At 36.8% G+C, this 22406-nt stretch overlaps 1 protein-coding gene across 1 annotated transcript in view; it reads right to left on the reverse strand.

The window, feature by feature from the left end:
- Positions 1 to 233: 233 nt before the first annotated feature.
- The window catches only part of LOC131432669 (uncharacterized), a 33427-nt gene continuing 11254 nt past the window's right edge, over positions 234 to 22406 (reverse strand). The window contains exons 2-5 of the mRNA XM_058599076.1: positions 1843 to 2005; positions 1600 to 1742; positions 1380 to 1521; positions 234 to 1069 (exon numbers count right to left, since the gene is read on the reverse strand). Of these exons, the coding sequence (XP_058455059.1) occupies positions 802 to 1069; positions 1380 to 1521; positions 1600 to 1742; positions 1843 to 2005 (716 nt within the window). The 3' untranslated portion in view covers positions 234 to 801. The remainder of the gene's footprint in view (positions 1070 to 1379; positions 1522 to 1599; positions 1743 to 1842; positions 2006 to 22406) is intronic.

Genomic DNA, 22406 nt, shown 5'->3' on the forward strand with positions numbered 1-22406 from the left:
TCAAAAACCCTAGAAGCTGGCTCATCAATGGCACACTTGGATGAAATATTCGTCACATTTTTTCGGATGACACCAGCGCCACGAAACAGATGGAACGCAAAAGTTAGGCAATCGGAACCGGTTTCCTGAGGCGACGAAAACTGATGAACTTAATTAATACGGGGAAATTTTGGGCTTTCGGTTGCTTTCATAAGAAATAGGAAAACATTCGTTCACATAATATGAATGGAACTATACTTGAGATGCTTTCTTTTTGATTTTCCATACAAAATACGCTTGATCACAGCAACGATACTATACGAACCGTTTAATACAGTGTACGTTAAAATGTTCTACAGCAATAAATAAAGTTTTATTTACCTACGACAAATAATGCTCAATAGCTAGAAGGACAACAATCATCGGGAAAAGCATTCTGCTTTTCAACTGATGGTTTCTTGCTTGGTTATTTTTAATTTCGTTTTCCAAAACAGATCGTACGTACCCGGACGGTCAAGTCACAGTTATTTTTAATGTTTTCCCATGGGAAAACCCTTTAATTACAACATTTCTCTCAGATTCGAAAATTATTCTACACTCCCTACGTGCTGGGTGGCCCTTCGGTAAACACTTTTGTGTGTTTCAAAGTTTAAAATTCTTCTACCGTATTGGTTCTAAATATGTTCGCTTTACACGTCGGTTTGTAACATATTTCAAGGACCAGAACCGCGTCCGACACCGAACAACAGACTATCGCCGCAAACAGCCGGTGTCCTAAAGCGTAAACAGGTTGGCTTCAATTGGATTCCAGAACCAGCGGTCCTATCGGAGCCCGGACATCGACGACGGCGTCGTCAGTAGAACCATTAGTGCCAGTACCGTCGTCACGGTAAAGAGTGCCGTCACCGTCGCCGCCGGGGGCTGTAGTCGTCGACCGGAAGAGCAAATTTCGCTCTCGATTCTATCACAGTTCAGGAAGTGCCGGTCGGTGGAAAGTAGCTTGGCGATTTTCTTCAGAAACACCGCCGACTCCAGCTTGCACTTGTACTGGGCACTGGTGAAGACACAGTTCTCGTAACCGAAGCGGGCGCTGCAACGGATCCGTGAAAAGAAGGAAATACGATTAATTAAATATTTCAAGTGGCACGATTCGGTACGTGAGGAAGAAATTGTATTATCGATGTCAATCGAAGCCTCTCTTGTATGAAGCTGCGAGATTGTGATACAGAAAATTCATAAATCAATTGTTGACGACGGTACGAAACATTATTCAATCTAATTAAAGCTTTGCTTATAAATACAGTAGTTCCACTTTTTGCGAAAATGAGTGAAACTGTACTCATTTTAGAGTAACAGTGAACGAGCGTGTATCGAGCATTATTTCTTCAAGGCCTACTTACCAGCAGAAATGCATGTACTGAACATTGTAGGACTGCTTAGTAGTCCGGGCCATTTCATCCTTCAAAATGTTGACAAATTTACTGGAGCACGAGTCCCAGTCATCGTGCATGTGATGGAAGCAGGATTTGTGCTTCAAGAACTCTGGAAAACAAATGTTTAGAATTAAACGTGCATTGTTTTGAGTGACGTCGTCGGTATGATTTACGAGAAACATCTCACCTCGTTGGAATGTTTTATCCTGGCACAGGAATTCGTACAGCTTTTTGGCACCGTACACCTCATTCTCGATGATTTTGCGTTCCTTTGTGTCCACGCAAACTTTCAGATAATGCTGCACGCAGTCCATGCCCCGGTTGAACACCCTGGCGGGAAGGAGAAAACGTGATTTGTGATTCGATTAGTGGCCCAAGCCTTATAATTGAGTTGTTTTTCATTGCCGTTCGGGGTTCGGGGCTTACTTACAGACAACGGCTGCTGATTTCCTCCACAGATTCCGGAATTTTGACCGTATAGAGCAGATCGGCGGCCACCTTAGGCGTCGTGTTGTAGAAGCAATTATCCAGCATTAGCGAGATTTGTCCACAAACGGGCTCGGGAACGGCATTGAGCTGAAGGTTGTTGGAATCTGGAGGACAGACGAGAGAAAGTATGCCGTAATGAGAACATTGCTGGAGCCTGCGCCGGGAATTTCAAAATCTGTTGCAATTTCCATTAAATTGTAGTGATAGTCAATCTCTAAGCATTTCATTTTTGCGTTAAGCTGTAACGATGGCGGAATGTCATCATCATGTTTACTGCTAATTGACTAATAAGAGTTACTTGGAAAATGAGATTTGGAATTGGTACCATTCCAACTCAGATTAAATATCTCCATTGCAATTGGTTGCCTCCATCGTGTAAAAATTGTGCTTCCAAAGAATACATTGAAACGGAACTCACAATGCGAACAGAATCAAACGACAAAGAAAATATTGTCTTTTCACAATGGCTGTTTACTGATCACGGTAATTTGGAAACCAATATCAAGCCTGTTCATAAAATTGACAATTGACAACGCTTCCGATTTGTGTTTTTTTTCTGAAAATTATTCAACACGTTGCTCAAGGATATGATTGGAAAAAAAATCGCAAGCAACAATACATCCATTTGGAGTTTACTATAAGCAAACATATTGTATATCAATATTGGTCACTCTTGCGATTCACGAGGGACATCACAGAAAAGTGCGGTGTCAAAGAAGGTTACTAATACACTACAAATTTTTCAATGTAATTATAACAGCTTTCCCAATCAGTGCACTGAATCAAACATCAACTGCACGAAAAAATAAGCTGTAAATACGGTTTGGAATCGCCATCTGATACTAACTGGGAGGAGAAAACATTGTTTTATAAAAATCCCTATTGATATAAATATGGGTGAAATGTGCACGCATAACTAAACAAATTAATCCTAATGCTAGTTCCAGAATTTTACCAACCTTTCCGAATAAAGTATTACAATTTCTTGATTTGAAAAAACAATCCATTTGTATTCATGTTTACTGTGATAATGATTACGGTTCCAGTGATATAAACACAGACTAACAGACAGGACACTCAAATTAGATTCTTCAATCATTTTAACTGTCATTTCGAACATTCCTTTATTTGGGACAGTACTCACATGTGTCATGATGGCGCCACGTTACCCTATCAAAAACATCCTGTCTGTCATCTAGACTGTGTTTATTTTTTTCATTTACCAACAGAGTTGCCATTTATACAGAATTACCTGTAATGTATTGATATGTATTTGCATTTGTATGCGAATTTCATGCAGGATACAGATTTAATACATATTGCCAAAACTATATACAAAATTGTGCCTACCTCTCATCCTTCAACGCAATACAAAATCGAACCCGTTTAGTGGCAATATTTACTTGCTTCTGATCTGCCGCCACTTAATTTCGGGTGAAAATTACCAACACAATAAAAAATAGTCTAGATGAACAATGTTGAGAAAAATAAATGGTTACCTTCCAACATCGCTAAAAAGTTTAATATATTATTAACGTAATATAATAATTTACTGTGACGATTCATTTCCAAATATTATGATGCAATCAGGCATCCCTGCAAGCAGCTGATCGGTGTTGACAAACGAGGGGGAATCAACTAGTAAATTAACTTTTACATAACACAAGGGGTGTACCGATAGTAAATAGTTCGCGCAGTATAATATAGGTGGAACTAGTGCATCACGAAACATTATTTTTTATAAGAATTTACTCATACTGTCATGTCTGTTAGTCTGTGATATAAATACACAATATCAGGTTGTTTAATAAAAAAATAAATGCTTCAAAACAAAATAATTTAGTATATAAATCAAACGTAACTTGCAATTCGCCTCAACGAGAACTATCAATTGAAGTAAAATTAATAAGAAGAACTAGTTTTTTTTTTTGTTTTTTGTCAGTAGAATCGTAGCTGCGAAGTTTGTCGGAACAGAAAGGCCAAATTCCACAAAAGGAATGTAATGCCAAGACTTTGCTTTATAACTAGTTTTTATGCTTACTGTATTGCACTTATCATCATACTTAACTCATTTATTAACTTTTTTTTCAGAGCTAAACAAACTTTCTATTAGTCGAATTTTTTAATGGTTCGTCTGTTGAATGAAATTCAACTTCTATTTATCGAAATTTCAAATTTTGACTAAAAGTGTAAACTATTCACAAAACAGTTCACAGCAAGGGGCAGATCGCTTAGTATATGAACTTTTAATTCATAGACAATTAATAAAAATGATAATTTTCTTTTACATTCTAACTTTTCCGGAGAGAAAAGATAATGTGCAGTTAGTTTGAATTCAATGTAAAAAATATCGCAATCAAAGTAGCTTGTAATACACCGTTCATTTCATTTTAATTTTGTTGATATATTCTATATATCAGAAGTGATCTGTCAAACATCGCCCTCACAGCCTATAGGTTTCGTCTTTTCAGCACTATTCATAACATTCCTGAGCAAAGTTGAATATTGCTTTATAACTCTTGAGGGTGAAGACGATAGGTCTAAAAAAGTGTTATTCTACATTATTTATAGGCGATATTTACTTTCGTCAGAAAAAAACTCATTTCAATATTAAAAAGTTCACACCTCTATGTGGGCATCATGCTCAATTATTTTTGACATTTTATTTCCGGGTGCACGCTAAACGCAAACTGTTAAACATGGCTGAACTAATAGCTTTTTCCGTCACGAGATGGTGTTACTGTGATGTCTTTTTCGATTTGTATTGAATTCGTTAAAGTGATCCATATTGCATTATAATATACAGGGTCCGCCATGTAACTTGTTTTTTTTTAAACATGCTATAAAACACAAACGGTTTATCCGTTTTCCGGTGGCTAAACGACATCCAAATTTCAACTGATAATTCGATCTTCGAAGACTGTGTTGGAACCAAATGGTGTCCAAGTCTTCCTCTTCAAGTAACGGGATGAACCAATCGCTATTCATGGCGCGGTACCGCTCGCCATTGACCGTGGCGGCGACTCCTGCCTCATTTTCGAAGAAAAATGGCCCAATGATGCCGCCAGACCAAAATCCGCATCAAACCGTCACTCTCTTAGGATGCATTGGCTTCTCCATGATAACGTGCGGGTTTTCCGTCCCCCAGACGCGACAATTTTGCTTATTAACATATCCGCCGAGATCAAAACGTGCCTCATCCGAGAAGATGATTTTTTGGCAAAAATTGGCGTCTTCTTGAAGTCTTCTTTGATTTTCAAAGTAAAACTGCACCATTTTCACGCGTTCCTCAAGCGTATACACGACCATTTTCGTTCAGCGGAAGGATAAAACTATGTTTCTGACAAATCAGAAGTGACATTAAGGTTACCAATGTAGAAATAACCGCTAGTGAAAAAAAGTTAGATGGCGGACCCTATCTACTAGATGAAGATTATTATATGAATTATCTATTAGAATTTTTATTTTAAATTCATTTTACATTCGACAACTATTTCATTAAAACAGTGGGCATAGGAGGAGTAATTCTCCTTGGAAGTGTGCTTGAAAGTACGAACAATGTGTTTCAAGAAATGGTACTAAAGATTTATCCCTAATTTGTTAGCTGTTAATGAAATCTGTTTTCGAAATAACAAAGCTAGAGCTGATCTGGAACTAAATGAAGGGAGTACAGATAGGCAAATTGGTACTCTTTGTATCCGCCTTCATCATTGTTGTCCTTACGGATAGTGTGGCTGTTGTTTCGGGTATTCAAGATTTTCTAATTTATTCGAAAGTAACTAAATCAACATACCTGCGTCTCCCAACAACAGTATACATTTCTGGTGTTAAGTTTCCAGTGTTTTGTAACAAAAATAGTAAGCCTAACACAACCATAATAACATAGAAGTACAGTGCCGTAGTGAGGGTGATGCGAGTGAGACGATCGCCTCGAGTGCCGTCATCCAGGGGGGAGCCAAAGCATGATAAAATGTGTTGCACGTTTAATTGATTAAAAATCAATATCAATTTTTTCTTGGAAAACTAAATTTTCTTGGAAAACTAAATTAGAAAAAGTTTAAGATAGGTATTATACTGTCACATAAATCCGATGAAATGCCACTGTAATCATAATCATTTATTTATATGGAACTTCAACGCTATAGCCATTTAGAATACAAAACCACCATTCAGCGACGACCGTAACAATGATCTTTCTTGACGGTTCTCTGTTGGATTGGCGTGCTTCTGCTGGTGTCTACTAACGCGAAATGAGACTAGAGCAGTCTCGTTCACTTGGTGGATACTGTACTGTACTCCAAGCAGAAATCTACGCGATTCTGTGCGGGGTACAATCGGGTACTTCAGCAGAGAATCTGTGTTAAGCGAATTCAATTTGGTTTCTACAGATAGGTAGTTTCAAAGGCACTCACAAAGAATGATCCACGGTCGAATCTTGTGATCAGTGCGGTAAAACTTCATTTTCAATCGAATAATATAAGATGAAAATGAAATTTATAGCCGCCGACCGTCAGCATATCCCTACTAATTCATTTGACTTTTGCTGCCATTTTCAAGTGAAGCTCCCAGGATGCAAGTGCCAAGTAGCCTACCTGCTTCATTGTCTTTGCTCTTGGTAGTAAGCAAGTTCGAACGAATATAATTATAAATGGAGTAAAGTATTAAAAATGAAAACTGAAGGAGGAAACAATTAATTTATGTGTATTCTGTGATTGATATTTCAGCTATCTGGTTTGTCGTTCATCTATTTTCTTGAACCAATTAGAATGTTTACATGAACTTCATTTGAAGGCCGCTCTCACACTATTGAAAGAGATATTTTGTTACTTCAAGAGATCAACTGACGGTGGTTAAACTGAGCCGCGATTGAAGAGAAACGAGTGATGAACTGAATGCTGCCCGTTCGAGCCGTCAGCAAACATTGTGTGTGTGTCAGAGAGTGAAGTTTACTGCAGTAGAGAGATCGTCAAGGTGTTCCACATTCAGTTTCAATTGAATTGAATGAAGTTTTACTGCACTGCTTGTGATCGCATGTCGAACTCAAATCTAAGACCTCTGCATCTCAAATACTGTTTACTTTTCATGGGTACTCAGCCATTTTGGTATTAATGAAAATGTATGTGCTGATGGTGAAGCTTGCAAACTTGTGCTCAGAAAATAGCATTTTTACTAGATTTGAATCTGAAAATGTCAAAATGTCTACTGCATTTTTCCAAACATCATTACAGTATTCTGATCAGAACGTGTTGAATATTATTCGTGCGATTTGTATGAATGCGATTACGGTACTTCATAGCATCTGATATGTAACTCTCCCACATTGACGCAATTACATATCCGGATTTTTGGTGCCATGATGGAATTAGTGAAAAATTGTTGAACAATTAGTTTATAGCCAGTGTCATAAATTGCCCTAATGAAAAAAATACTTTTAATTAAACTGTTTGAATGACAGTCCCAAAAATAGTATCATCATATAGCATTCGCAAATTTTTGTGTTATCTTACAAGTGTTGCAAACAAAACAGCCCAGCTTCCCGCTTCTATCTTATTGCTCTGGAATAAAATTCCTTCCACCAGCATTGTAGACGATGTCTTGAAACAAATTTGAATAAAAGCGTCTACATATTTGTGAAGCAAAGTACCAAATTTAATACTCCTATCTCTATGCACCCATTTCCAAGGCATATGTCAGGTTTTAGTTCATGGATTTCTTTCGAGAAAAAAAAAATTCGTTAATGCATTCAAATGGCGGCACAAACATTCCGACCTTATTATCTTAATCTTGGATCCTACACGAAGTAATCTTGCCGAAAGCAGAAAGGCTTCGGCTCGGAATAGGAAATGTTTGCGGTAAACTGACAAGCCATAAATATTCATCATATCCTAATCTAAATACAAACTAAAAGACTACAGGCGAAGGATTCAGCTGCCACCCAAAAGCATTATAGATTCAAATCAGATCACGAAGGATGCATTCAGATCCGATTGTATTCAGAACTGATGGTGCATGCGATACCGTATGAAAAATATTCTCGTTTTTTCATGAGGCTTAACGATAAGTGACATTTAATCTTCCATAAATCATTTCGACTGAATTCCTGCGCTATTTTCGGTTCGCAAGTATCGCATGACATTATTTTTTTCTCAGTTCGTGCCTACCTCCTGATGAGTGGTTTATGAAAAGTTTAATATTAATCTTTTGTTCAAGTCTTAGAGTAAATTCAGCAGCTGGAAGTTTTATATGAGAGATCCATAGAAAAACTGAAACTGGAACAAACGAATCCCCAGCAATCCGTTCCAGTTTTATTTATTCGAACAGTTCTTCTGTCAAATTCAAAACTGGCATACTGGAACGGCATCCTATTTTTTCTATATTTGAAACACAAGTAGAACACTACTGGGACTGTTTTTCTTGTTATAAAATCTAGATTTAAATTTTAAAACTGATTGAAATTATGTATTTAGACCTAGTACACTACTGAAAATGTCCTTATACTGATTTTACTGCATTTTACTTGTGTTTCGAGAATAGAAAAAAATAGAACGAGCGCGTATATCAGTTTTAAATTTGACATATGAGAATTGTTCGAATAAATAAAGCTGAAACGAGCAGCTGGCGATAACTGTCTGTCCGTTCCAGTTTCAGTCACATTCAGAAATGCCAGGTCTGAAGATTTGTCTGCAAATTTGCAGATTTCTTATAAAGTACTGCAGACATTTTTTGTTGCAGACTTTTTTATACTTTTTTTGCTCGCCAAGCCAAGTGTATCATACTTAATAGAGAAATAGAAGCCGCAGACATTTTTTCGAAGATATAGACTTTTGCAATTCTGTCTGAAGATATTTGAAATTTTTAACTGGGATCTCTGGAAATATTATTCATCTACCAGATACAATTTCCAGCGGCTGAATTAGCTCTAATACATTATTGAAATCACTCAAAAAAAGTTGGAGGAGTAAAAATCAACACACGTTCACAATAATATTTGTTGTTGGTTGTATTTCCCAGTTTTCAATTGCATACATGCAGTTAACAATTGAATAACGGTTCTTGGAACGATTGTTTACTGTACACATTCGTTCCCTACGAAATAACATTCGAAATGGGTTGTTTGATACACACGTACGACGATACAAGTTGATTGTAAATTAATACGATTTGCATTAGTTTGTGAAATTTATAAAGAAGTGACAATTTTTTGTTTGACATTTGAAAAACGAACTCGACCGTGTCTTTTTCCATCTAATCCTTACAAGCTATAGAGATTTAAATTTGAGATCGCATCCTAAAAGTAACATCAAACAGAAAGCTTAGCTTACATGGTAGTGGAAAAATTCAAACCTATCGCGATAGGTAGCTTAATCTCCCCAATCTCCGATTCATTCAGTGCAGACAATGGCTAAGCTTCATTTTCGAATAACTCGCATGACAGTTTAATCCAATTATTCAGTTGCGTATTTGAAAAGTGGCATGACAATGGGAATGAAGTGTGCTGATTCGGCGGTTTTATTATTTGTGTTCTTGCGAACATGATCCTCTCAGCTTTAGTTCGAAAATCTCGTGACGTGCAAACAACTTTTTCTCAGGTGAGTGAGAAGAATACAATTTAGTATATGACAAACGAAAAACCTATCTGTGACATTAGAACCAACGAGAATCCAATACGGTATATACCCAAATCAGTTTTAAGTACAGCGGATCTGTTTAAAAAAAAAAGACAAGTGAGTAATTTCAAAGCCATAACTGAATAACGTGAATAATAATAAAACTGACATGCTTTTCCATACTTCGAAAAAAAAAATTTAGTTTGAGCGAAAACTATACCAATTTATTATAAAGAAAGTAAACAAACATAATAGAAATACGTTTATGCAGAATCTTACCGAAAATCGGAATAATTGCATTTTTCACGATACTGTAAGTAAAATGACTAATTCATAAGGGTATGGCTGTTTGAATTTAGAAACACGAAATTCATAAGAATATTTAAAAAAAAAACCTGTTTTAATCAACCTAGTGGAGTAAATGATGCCTTTCTCATATCTATCACACTATCATATATAATACTGAGGTGTACTTCAAAATAATTGTCTTCGATTCATAAAAGAATAATCAAAATCAGTTTGTTTGACCGTCTACTGATAAAAACTATCAATTTAAGAAGATTTGAGGTCGATTTATAAAACTTTTTATGGATTTCGCCCCTTTCAGTGATGGTAAAAAATTTTTAACACACTTTTCCCTGTATTTCCGGATCCGGATGAAATTCAGGAATTACGTATGGGACCACAAGACCTTTCATTTGAATCTAAGTTTGTGAAAATCGGTTCGATTACATACACACATACGCACATACACACACACACATACACACACACGCGCGCACACACAGAGAGAGAGAGACATTTTGCGTACTCGACGAACTGAGTCGAATGGTATATGACACTCGGCCCTCCGGGCCTCGGTTCAAAAGTCGGTTTTCACAGTGATTGCATAGGTTATGAGAAAGGCAAAAAGCATTATATGAGATTCCTAATAACTGATCGGATTCATCAAGTCATAAAGTTCTAGTGTATTGTTATGAATAGCTCAATTTTTACTACTCGTATTGTCTATGGGAACTACCATGTATCTGTGGATTAAAGAGTTTTTAAGAAGCGACCCAAAGTAAAGTAAATCGTATTCATGACAAAATTAAACTAAAACGGCATGCTGGCGATACTTAGGACATGTTCAGGAGTGCTTCAGCTCTTGAAGCATACTCTATGTCAGTTTTTTAAATTTTATTCTGGAAATTATAACAAGAAAAACTGGCAACCCGTGCAACGTTGTATCACGCAGAGAAATGGGGCATGTTTAAAATGACAAAACAGTTAGCAGATTTTTGAATTTGATTTATGTTCATTTAAAGCTCGAATATGATTGTTTTGAACCAATTTCTCTCTTCAACATCAATAACGATCACTGTTTGATTTGAATCAGAATTTTGGTCTAACCAAATGAAAAATATATTTGCTCATGCTGAGTTTTTTTGTAGAAATAAACTAAATATTTATTATGAGTCAACCAAAGTTGGTTTGATATTATCGAAACGTTCACGTTGATTTGATTCTGATAACGGGTGGTAACTAAAATTTTGGAATTTTTTCGAGGCCTGTATGCTTAACAACAAACTAGCTCAGAAAGAACTAAGAGTGTGCTCGTATTTTCTGTTTTGTTCATGCTTGCTAGTTTTGCTCAAAATGCCGTCGGAATAAGAAGTATTTCACGAGCACATTGTACAGTTCTACGAACTGCACAGAAATCTCGGCAAATAGTATACTGTACAACATTTTAAAAGCAAAAATGTTGCGGCTTCGACAGTTTACAATATCCTAAGATGCCCAACAACTGCTCGTAAGGAAGGTAGTGGAAGACCAGCCAAAATTATGGACGCAAAAGGACTTCGTTCTCTTTCTCGTGCCTTCAACAACAAGGATTCACTGAGTCAAAGGGATGCCGCAAAAAAGTTCAATTGTTCTCACCAGTACATCTGCAAAACATTGAAAACATTAATAAAGTACCGAAAGAAGACACGAGCCCCGGGATATACTGACGCACAGATTTCAACGCTGAATTCCCAATGCCGCTGGTTGATTAAATTTTTTTCCGGAAAAAGTTTTGTTTTGGACGACGAAAGTTACTTTCCTCTTTCGAAAACGCAGATTCCCGCAAACGATCGATACTATTCAACGGATAGTTCTACTGTACACCCGAACATAAAATATTAGTTTAAACATAAGTTTGAACAGAAAGTGATGCTGTACATTGTCATATCCGAGAAAGGCATTTCTAAGCCATGGTTCAAGCCATCTGGGTTGGCAATCAATCAAGATGTGTACCAGAACGAATGTTTGTAGAAAGTTTTGATCTCGTTTTTATCAAAAACATCATGCTGATAGACAATACGTGTTTTGGTCGGATAAAGCGTCATCGCATTGCGCCAAAAAACACATTCGTTCCTGAATACCCATTCGATCCCATTTGTACCCAAAAACCACAACCCGATAAATCTACCTCAGTGTCGCCCAATCGAAGATTTATTTGGGGCTTTGAGCTCCTTGGTGTACAAAAATAACTGGAGAGCTGCTAACAGTTGATTAGAAGAGTCAAGAGATGCATTCGCAAGGTTGACATGAAGGCCGTACAACGCTCCTGTTCCGACATCAAACGGAAGCTTCGCCGAACATCCGATTACGGACCGTTTTCAAATGTTCATTAATTGTTTTTCAACAATGAACAATGTTTCTTTAATTTCAATAAATCAGATCTTCTCCAAGTATGTTTGTCTTTTTTTGACAGCTTGAGAAGGAAATTCCAAAATTTTAGTTGCCGCCCGTTATGTCTTTATGTTAAAAAGAAAATAGATTCAATTTATCAAAGACCATATTTGTGTAATGATACAACTAAGTGTACTGTTTAAATGAACCGTAATAGTTTAATTTCTTGTAAACCAGAGCGATTTCTTTCCACCTGAATAAGTCACAGCGTTTTTTGTGCGGCGGAAAAGTTGGTAAGCGTTTTCTAAGAAAAATTTCATCTGCTCGTTTCAACAATTCGAATCGTGTGTATAGATATTTAAGAATATTTTGGAAAAATACATAACATTACATAACAAATTTTGTTTAAAAACAATACTTGATGCAGAATCTCTGTCTTGATCGGACTAATGGAGCGCCGAATCGTTGGATGCTATGGAAATTAAAAAAAATGGATTTGTAGGGCAACGGCTCCCTATTTCATCTGAGCTCCTATTTCCATCTCATCCCTTCACCTCATAACTTTGAACATGAATAATATTTTACAACCTACCGGAAGCAAACTGTGAAATGTTTTAAAATGATTTGAAAAGCTATTGTCACGCTTTCCTATTGAAAGAAATGGTTTTAAATTCTTCGGTGATCGTTTTTTTCATATAAAATAAACTCACTTTTCAATTTAGGACATATTTTCGTCTCAAGATTTACAGTTCGTCATGTTTCTGAATATCTACTAATCGATTCGTCTCAAAACATGATCACTATTTCGCACAATTACACTACCATTGAATGCTGGATGACTTTATAATTACTTATGTTCACTTGCCACTTGTTTAGTTAACGATTAAAAACTTCAAAAGTTACCCGACAAGCAATAAAAGTCTTAAAAAATATGAGATGAAAGTTTTTCACTTCGTTCACTTGATTGCGCTTTGTTTTCATCTCATTTGGTTTCGCAAAGTTGCCAAGTTATCTCATAATGTTACAAAACAAAAATTGTTTATCTTCTTCAAATTATCATCAAAAAGTATGTTTTTGGTATCCGTGATATTAGCTTAATTATATTATTGATATTAATATTTCAATAAAACTGTTTCAGCTTCGAATATTACCAGAAAGAACGTGTTAAATGCTAATGAAATAACCATTGTGGCAAATCTAGTAGCACTGGTTTCATTCTGCTATACGCCAACATAACGCTGTGAAGTGTGTGTGTGTGTGTGTTTCATCGGCTGTGCACAGAGATGCCAGATATTTTTATAGAAAATATGTATTACTTTGCATAGAAAGTGTATATCTGTTCTATCTGTTTTCCCTAATAAAATGATGTTAAAAGATAGTTCTTTAGATCTCCGTAAGCCATTGCCCCATTAATTAGATAATTGAACGAGTAAATTTTTTACCAATAATAATAATGTGGAAAAATCCTGGTGGGTACGGTTGTATCGTTCGAGTTGTATATCTGGCAGCGGTGAGGCAGTCGGTCACCAGAATGTCTGCTCAGCCATATTTTTCCAGCTGGCAGCGTTTAGTCAGCCATCTGGCAGCCATGCGTATGCAGATGAGAGTGTAATAGTGGAATATTTTGTTGTGATTGCTGTCGCCATTGCTAACTTATAGGATGAATAAAAGATCAACGATAGGATGGATAAAAATCCATTGAGATGAAATTAGGAGCAGAGTTGTGAAAACATCATTAGTGTTTTTAGCTGTTTTATAAATATTAGTTGAATTTTCAAGAAATGTGAATCTATTCTCAACGTGGAGCAAGGCGAATGAAGCAGTAATATGAAATAGTTACAGTGATTTTAGTGGCTAAATCAGGGTTTGAAGGCGACGTCCTTACAAATGAGATGAAATAGGGAGCCCTTACCCTATATAATTCAATTAAAAAAATGCTTTTCAGAAATTTGAAAACGAATATAAATCAAAATAAAAGTAGTATCAAAATTTACCTTGTAAATATGTTTGAAAGAAATCATGTTAATTTTGAAAACAAACAAAAATTAATGATTTCAAAAAATAAAAGCGTTAGTTTATATAACAAGATTCAAGGAAATTTATTTCAACTAAAAGGTTTGTGAATTTAAAGCGCAACAATTGTTAACTACATCTAAAATTCGGTAATTTAAAACTAATTTTTCAACTGTGAAATTATTTGTCAAGAAATTGATAGGAAGGCTCAAGTAAAATATTTGTTATTTTTATCAAAATGTCACTTGAAACAAACTAATCCGCTGAGAAAAATTAATTGTCATGTTTTGTAGTTTCTAAAATCAATATTTGCTAAATCAACCCAGATTTTCTATTGTCACTATTTCAATCAAAAAATTCGTTGTGTGAAATCAGAAATAAGTTATCTTTACAATTTTTTTTCTCTGCGTGACTCGTGATTCAAATATATATAAAAAAATAGAGCGGCTTGCTGAGGTTACGTTTGTTCCATTTTCAGTTCTTTTGTAGGTCTCCCATAGAAAACATCCACCCGCTGTGGGCATATTCAGGAGTGTACTAGTTCTAGGTGCATAATTTATGTTAGTTTTAAAATTTGAAACAGAATATTATAACGGTTTCATTGCTGCCAGACTCTTGTCAGAATTCAGGTCGAATTCCGGCAAAAATTTCTGGCCTGGAGGGAAAACTGCCAGCCGCGTATAAAGAGGGCAGTTATGTTCAAGTATCAATGGGTTGGAAATTTTCCTCAAAATTGTTATCATTCGTATTTAGGTCATACTTTATGATGAAAGCGTGTTATGCAAGTAACTATAGGCATTAGGCGATAGAACTGAACGAGCATGAAATCAACACTAATAAGACATAAAGCAGTTGTTTTTTTTTAAAGAAGGGCGAATCTAACATTGACGTAAAAATGGAACAAAACATCGATGAATATTTCGACTTTGGTTTCGATTTCTATTTAGAAATTATCGTATATTATCAGATCAATTTTTGATAAATCGATGACTGAACTGATCTCCACTGAATAAATCAACATAAAATGAGTTTCACCTTTGAAGTATCGCCCTGTTGGTTGGCATGGAACACGGAGGCCGAAACTTACGTAAACAGATGGAACGATAGTTTCGCCCTTTATAGTTCTTTGCATTACTAAGATAGAGACTTCGTAAAATCCGAATTTTTGGACAAAACTGTTGGATTTTGAAGTATTTGTTCGTTGGAGAGAGAATTTCGATTTGTTTACTTTTGTAAGATTCGCCCTTCTTTGAAAAACAGCTGATGTCGAATTGTAATTTTACTTACTCGAATCTCGACAAAACTTCACCGAGATGCAGCGATGTCAGATCTACGGAAATCTCCGTAGATCTACGGATTCGAATATTTTCTACGGATCTGCGGATCGTTCCATCTGTTTACGTAAGTTTCGCCCTCCGTGTTCCATGCCAACCAACAGGGCGATACGATAATTTCTAAATAGAAATCGAAACCAAAGTTGTTTTGTTCCATTTTTACGTCAATGTTAGATTTGCCCTTCTTTAAAAAAAACAACCTGCCAAATCAACAAATTTTAATCAATCGTACATATCGAAATAAATTGTACTCCCATATGCATTTAATACACACAACTGTCCTGTCAACGTGTCATTCGGAAAAAAATTATGAGCGGAACATTTATTTAATTTTCAAGCTATCATCATTCAATTTTTCGGTGTAATCACTCATTTTATTATAGATCGTATCTAGTGATTGAACTGAACTGATTGCGGGACCATTCAGTTGACTGTTGAGTGAAAGTCGGTAAAAATATTACTGAGTTCGGTTTCAATGGCGTGTAAAACGTTCTCCAATTGAGTTTAATTGCTATCCAATAAAAAAATTTTTTTTTTTCAACCTCAGCTCTTTTCGCTGAACTTCATTTGCGATACCAGGTAAACCATGAGTAATTATTTAACAGTACATAAAATTACCCGCAATACATAACCGTTTATTTGGTTTCAGGCAATTTTAATCAACCGTAGCTTTTCATATATCGCTTAAATTATTCAACGTAACTCGATTAAAATTCCTCATCCTAACACAAATGATGATCTATTAGCAATCCTGTTGTTCCCCAATTAGATACCTCTCAGTCCAGGTAGTGAAATTACGGGTGCTAGGTGAATAGCCCTCTAATTAGACTTATTTTCCTCACAACAACATTCCTGAAGTAATTACGATTCAAGGGATCCAGCCTGAGTTGAAACGGGATCTGATTGATTAAATTCCTAACTGGGCGAAATCGTATACTGACGAAGATTTAATTTCAAATTGGTTCTGTTGGTGAGTTTTATCATGAAAGGCCTGACAGCTATTTTATGGTCCGTACTCATTGGGCTGGTAGTGCAGTAGGCTTTGAAAAGTGAACCAATGATATGATGTGGCACGTGAGGAACAATTAAGGTAGTGACAGATATACTAAAAAACCCTTCTTAATCCACCTAGTGGTGTGATAATGCCTTTCTCTTCTTTCATAACAGTCTCATGAAAATATGTTTCATACATTTATTAAATAATTTTAGACGCCAATTGATTCAGATTGATTCGAGTAGTTCACAAAAGCATGCTTCAGTATTTATGTCACACAGTCAGCATCATTTTTCCAAACTAGTGCTTGACATTTGCGTTGCCTATTTGTATGAGAACAGTGATGCTAATCTAAAAAATACCTTTCTATAGAGAAAGGCAAAAAAGCCTTCTTAGTCCACTTAGTGATGTTTTCATATATCTTGAAAAATCACCATAGGGGGGAGTACATGAAATTTTCGAAATCGAAAAAAAATTTTTGATGCCAAAAGGCTTAGAATTGCATGAAACGTCGAGATTTAGTGTCATCTCGAAAAAAAATTTTTTTGAAAAAATCGACTTTTTGGGACTTAGAAAAAATATGAAAATTTTTATAAGTCCCAGAAAGTTGATTTTTTCAAAAAAAATTTTTTTTGAGATGGCACTAAATTTCGATGTTTTATGCAGTTTTAAGAGTTTTGGCATCAAAAAAAATTTTCGATTTTGGAAATTTCATGTACTCCCCCCTATGGTGCTTTTTCAAGATCGAAAATTGCCAAACCTTTACCACCGGGCAGCACCCCTTAAGCATGTCCGATTTAGGTCAAATTTTGCATGAAGGCTTTTTTCGAGGTGCTTAAACTTTTGAGCACTAGAACTTTACGAAAATAGAGTTGATCCCAAAATTTTGGCACCCTTATATATATATAAGAGCGGTAAAAATCAACGTGTTTTGTCGGTTACGTCACTTATACCATCATATATCTGGAACCAAAAGTCACAACCATTTGATCTTCGAACTTGATCAACGGCCCGACAGTAGCTTTCAAACGAGCCCAAGTTTGTTAAAATCGGATCAGCCATCTCTGAGAAAATTGAGCGCGTTCAAATACAACGCTTTTTGTCGGTTACGTCACTTATACAATCATATCTCCGGAACCAAAAGTCACAGTCATTTGATCTTCGAACTTGATCAATGGCCCGACAGTAGCTTTCAAACGAGCCCAAGTTTGTTAAAATCGGTTCAGCCATCTCTGAGAAAATTGAGCGCGTTCAAATACAACGCTTTTTGTCGGTTACGTCACTTATACAGTCATATCTCCGGAACTAAAAGTCACAGCCATTTTATCTTCGAACTTGATCAATGGCCCGACTGTAGCTTTCAAACGAGCCCAAGTTTGTTAAAATCGGTTGAGCCATCTCTGAGAAAATTGAGCGCGTTCAAATACCTTCGAAAAGTGCACATACATACACACACACACACACACACACACACACACACACACACACACACACACACACACACACACACACACACACACACACACACACACACATACACACACACACACACACAGACATTTTCCGATCTCGACGAACTGAGTCGAATGGTATATAACACTATGGGTCTCCGAGGCTCCGTTCGAAAGTCGGTTTTTCCAGCAATTCTAATACCTTTCTATAGAGAAAGGCAAAAATGCATCCATTATAAGTATCGGTAGAGAGGATTTTTCTTGTTCGTTTTGATGCTAGAATTGTTATCGTTCGTAGTTTTTAAAGTGAAAGCTAATATCTACTAGCTTCTTTCATAGTAGTCGAAGAAAAGCATTGGTTATTAAATTTAATCATTGAAATTGCGTAAATTGGTTTTGTATATTTCATCATTTGAGTAAATTCAGATACGAGCGAGACAACGCTGTAAAGTCAACTAGTCGACCCATCCAAGGGCTTTTGTTTGGAGGACTAAACTGCCAGGAATTTCATTTACAATTCAGTACGATTCCCAAAAGGATTCCGGATCAGATGCAACATTCATTTCGAGTCAGAATCGGTCGTTGCACTGAATTCCGAATCGAATTCCAAACGGGGCAAGTGGCCATCGGTATTAGCAGATTCCACTTACGAGTTTTTTTCCATTAGTGCCATTTAAAAACCCTAGAATAGTTGAGCACTGATTGGCAAACGTTCGGAAAATTATGACCAGTGTTGTTGAACAAATTGAACGAGCAAGTGCTATTGAGTTGTGAATAGCCCGGGTAGAAGAGTAGACGTTCAACTTTTGGATTGAAGTAAAATAAGCTAGACAAATGAGCTTACAAAACAACTGTTAATTCACAAAGAACTAATGGTATGAGGGATAGATTTTAATACCGTTTTGTCCGACATGACATAGCTTTATTTGTTTAATGGCAAAACTCCACCGCTGATACCAATGATGATGCAAAAAGCTGATATGAAAGCTGAAAATCATAGCGGATTAATTTCAGCTTGAAAACAACGCTTTACTGAAAAGCGTTGTAATGATGTCAGCCATTTTTCCAAACAACTGGTCGAAATCTGCATCTATGGCATCTATGCATCTATGGGATATTTGACTAACAACAGAACTGCAGAACAACCTAATCCAATTCAATGGCTGCTGAAATTATGGTCGTCGTGGGAACTAAACAAATTATATTTCGTGTTTTAGGCAGTAATCATAAAGCAAATACGAGAATGCATGTATAAAACGGCCTGCGCATTTCACCCTTTCAAAGTAGGCATTGGACAAAGTACACTCATTTCTCATTACAGCACTGATTCAATGATTTATGGGGCAATGTTTTGTTATTCTCGTGTAGAATTATTATGAAAACGATTTGAATCTGTTTTTTCTGGGGTAGACAAAAACTTATTTAAAGCTATCATGATGTGCGGGGTTGGGAATCGAACCCAAGCGGGTTGCGTGAAAGGCATCAACTTACCCATCACCAGACCCTGTCAGCTTGGAGCGAAATCAATTTTCAGTTCAGCAACGCCATCGCACGGCATCACATTCAACAGATCATGTCAAATATATGGATGCGCAGCGCTGCTATTTTGGCGCGCACGAATTTGACATTTATTCGCAAAAAAGGATGTTGCCAAAGATTTGTTCGAAAAATATGAGAGCTGGATATCTTATTACTATGATGTCTTTGCCATCACGCTATACCCGTCCCCAATGTGGAAAAATGTTCCTTTTTGACGAAGCGTTTTAATCGATATTATCATGAGATGGAAAGTGTTACGTTAAGTTAAAGAAGCTAGAAAGCGTTGCATAAGATTACAAATCATATAAAACTCATTATGAATGTTACAAACCGTTATAAGGGTTAGATTCATGCGGTGAACGAGTTATGATGCGTTACTTTTAAGGAAGTTATACAAAGTATTATACACGTCGCTCGTGTAACATACGTTACATTTTAGTAAGTTATAGGCGTTACGAAACGTTACATGCGTTACTTTTTGTAAGCTATAAGTATTGCGATGCGTTACATGTGTCACATTTTTGTGAGTCATAGGCGTTACATGCGTTATTTTTTGTAAGTTATAGGCGTTACGAATCGCTACATACGTTATTTTTTGTCAGTTATAGGCATTACGGAGCGTTACATGCGTTACTTTTTGTAAGTTAGAAATATTGCGATGCGTTACATGTGTCACTTTTTTGTGAGTCATAGGCGTTACATACGTTACTTTTTTGTCAGCTATAAGCATTACTGAGCGTTACATGCGTTACTTTTACGTATGATATAGACTTTTTAGTAAGTTATAGGCGTTACGAAGCGTTAAATGCGTTACTTTTTCGTAAATTATAGATGTTACGAAGCGTTACTTTTTTGTGAGTTATAGGCGTTACGAAGCGTAACATGCGTTACTTTTTTGTGAGTTATATGCGTTACGTTTTTGTGAGTTATAGGCGTTACGAAGCGTTATATGCGTTATTTTTTAGTAAGTTATAGGTGTTATGAAGCGCTACATGCGTTACTTTTTTGTATGTTATAAGCGTTATGTTGCAGCGTACAACAAGAAAACAATATTCCGTGATTTTTAATCCGTATATTCTCAAGAATGACGAAATTAAAATCTCCTGCAAATGATAAAGCTAAGGCTATTACAGGCAATAGGGAGTGCGGCATGTTTCTATAAGTTTTCTACCTACGTTTTGTGGTTTTCAAACTCTCGTTAACCTGGCGGATCTACTCTTGAACTCGACGGAATGACGATTCCAGGTATATTTGATTCGGTCGACCAAATCATGCACGAGCCAGTAGCTATTCTATAACCTCACTCTATCGTAGCCCTGAATACAAATAGTTTACAATATTTGAGTTCAATTACTAATTATAGTATGCCAAAGGTATACTACCTCAACGGTTTAATAAACGATGAAATACAGAACTTTAGAAATATATAATGCATAAATGAAATGAGAAATAGTATCAGTTTAACTAACAGAACACTACCACGCGGTGAAAAGTGAACTTGTTCTCTCTTCCTCTTTCACTTCCTTCTTCTGACAGCTTCCATTCCATTCGAGCCGTCCGTCATTTTAGGCAAGGTTTTATAACAAGAGGTGCGCTTCGCGTGAGGGGCTTTCGCGACACTCCCCCCGGTAACTGGACACGGGTCTGGATTACTCTCATTTGCACCGACATCTAGTACAGCAATGTTGACGGCGGGTCTCCGGTAGATTCCTCCAATAGTTTGTACCGTAGCCTGTCGAACTTGGCCATCCTTGGATGTCACAGTTTCCACCACTCTTCCTTTAGGCCAGCAGTTTCTTGGTAGCTTAGGATCCACAATAACAGCTATATCACCAACCTGGATGGGTTTAACTGGAGAGAACCATTTTGTACGGCGGGTAATTGTAGGTAGATAATAATTTAACCAGCGTTTCCAGAAAATGTTGGCCAAGAGCTGGGATGTCTTGTAGGATTGCTGTAATGTTGACATGTTGTGATCGTAAGGGACTAATGGTTTGAGTCCACTGGATGAATTCACGAGGAAGTGATTCGGTGTTAAAGCTGGCGATGATTCAAGATCAATCGGTACATGTGTTAAGGGTCTGCTGTTCACGATGTTTTCGATCTCGATCAAACTGTTCCTTAACACTTCATCTCGGGGAGCACGCGTTGGTAGCATTTCAGCAAGAATCTTCTTTACGGATTGTATTAACCTCTCCCAAGAGCCGCACATGTGTGGTGCGGCAGGCGGGTTGAATACCCACGACGTTGTTGATGATGTAAACTCCTTCATGACAGTATCTTGGTCAACTGCAGCTAATGACTTATTTAGTTCCTTTTCCGACGCAACAAAGTTAGTACCTCTGTCACTAAATATCTGAATAGGGTTTCCGCGCCTAGCAAAACAGTTTCGCAGAGCCATAATACATGAGTCTGCGTTCAACGAGTGTGCCAACTCGATATGGATTGCTCTAATGGTTAAACAAGTCACCAAAACACCCCATCTCTTTTCGACTCGGCGACCAATTGTCACTTGTAAAGGTCCGAAATAATCTACACCGATATAGGAAAAGGGACGAACGAAGGCAGCTAAGCGTGCTTTAGGAAGGTCACCCATCGCTGGTGACATGGGCTGAGCTCGTCGTATCTTACATCGCTGACAATTCGAACGGATCTTCTTGCATTCTACGCGGAGTCTGGGAACGTAGAATTTCTTGTTTGCCTCATTGACGAATGTTTCATTACACTGATGGTGATACTTTTCATGAATATCACGAAGAATCAGATTCGTGAGTGCGTGAGAACGAGGTAACACAATAGGGTATTTGGTGAAACTATCCGCGAAGTCACATGCGTCAATACGACCGTGAATACGCATGACACCATTCTCGTCAATCCATGGACTTACTTTATATAAAGAACTTTTCTTAGTA

This window comes from Malaya genurostris, chromosome 1 (assembly GCF_030247185.1).
Source record: "Malaya genurostris strain Urasoe2022 chromosome 1, Malgen_1.1, whole genome shotgun sequence".
NCBI lineage: Eukaryota > Metazoa > Arthropoda > Insecta > Diptera > Culicidae > Malaya > Malaya genurostris.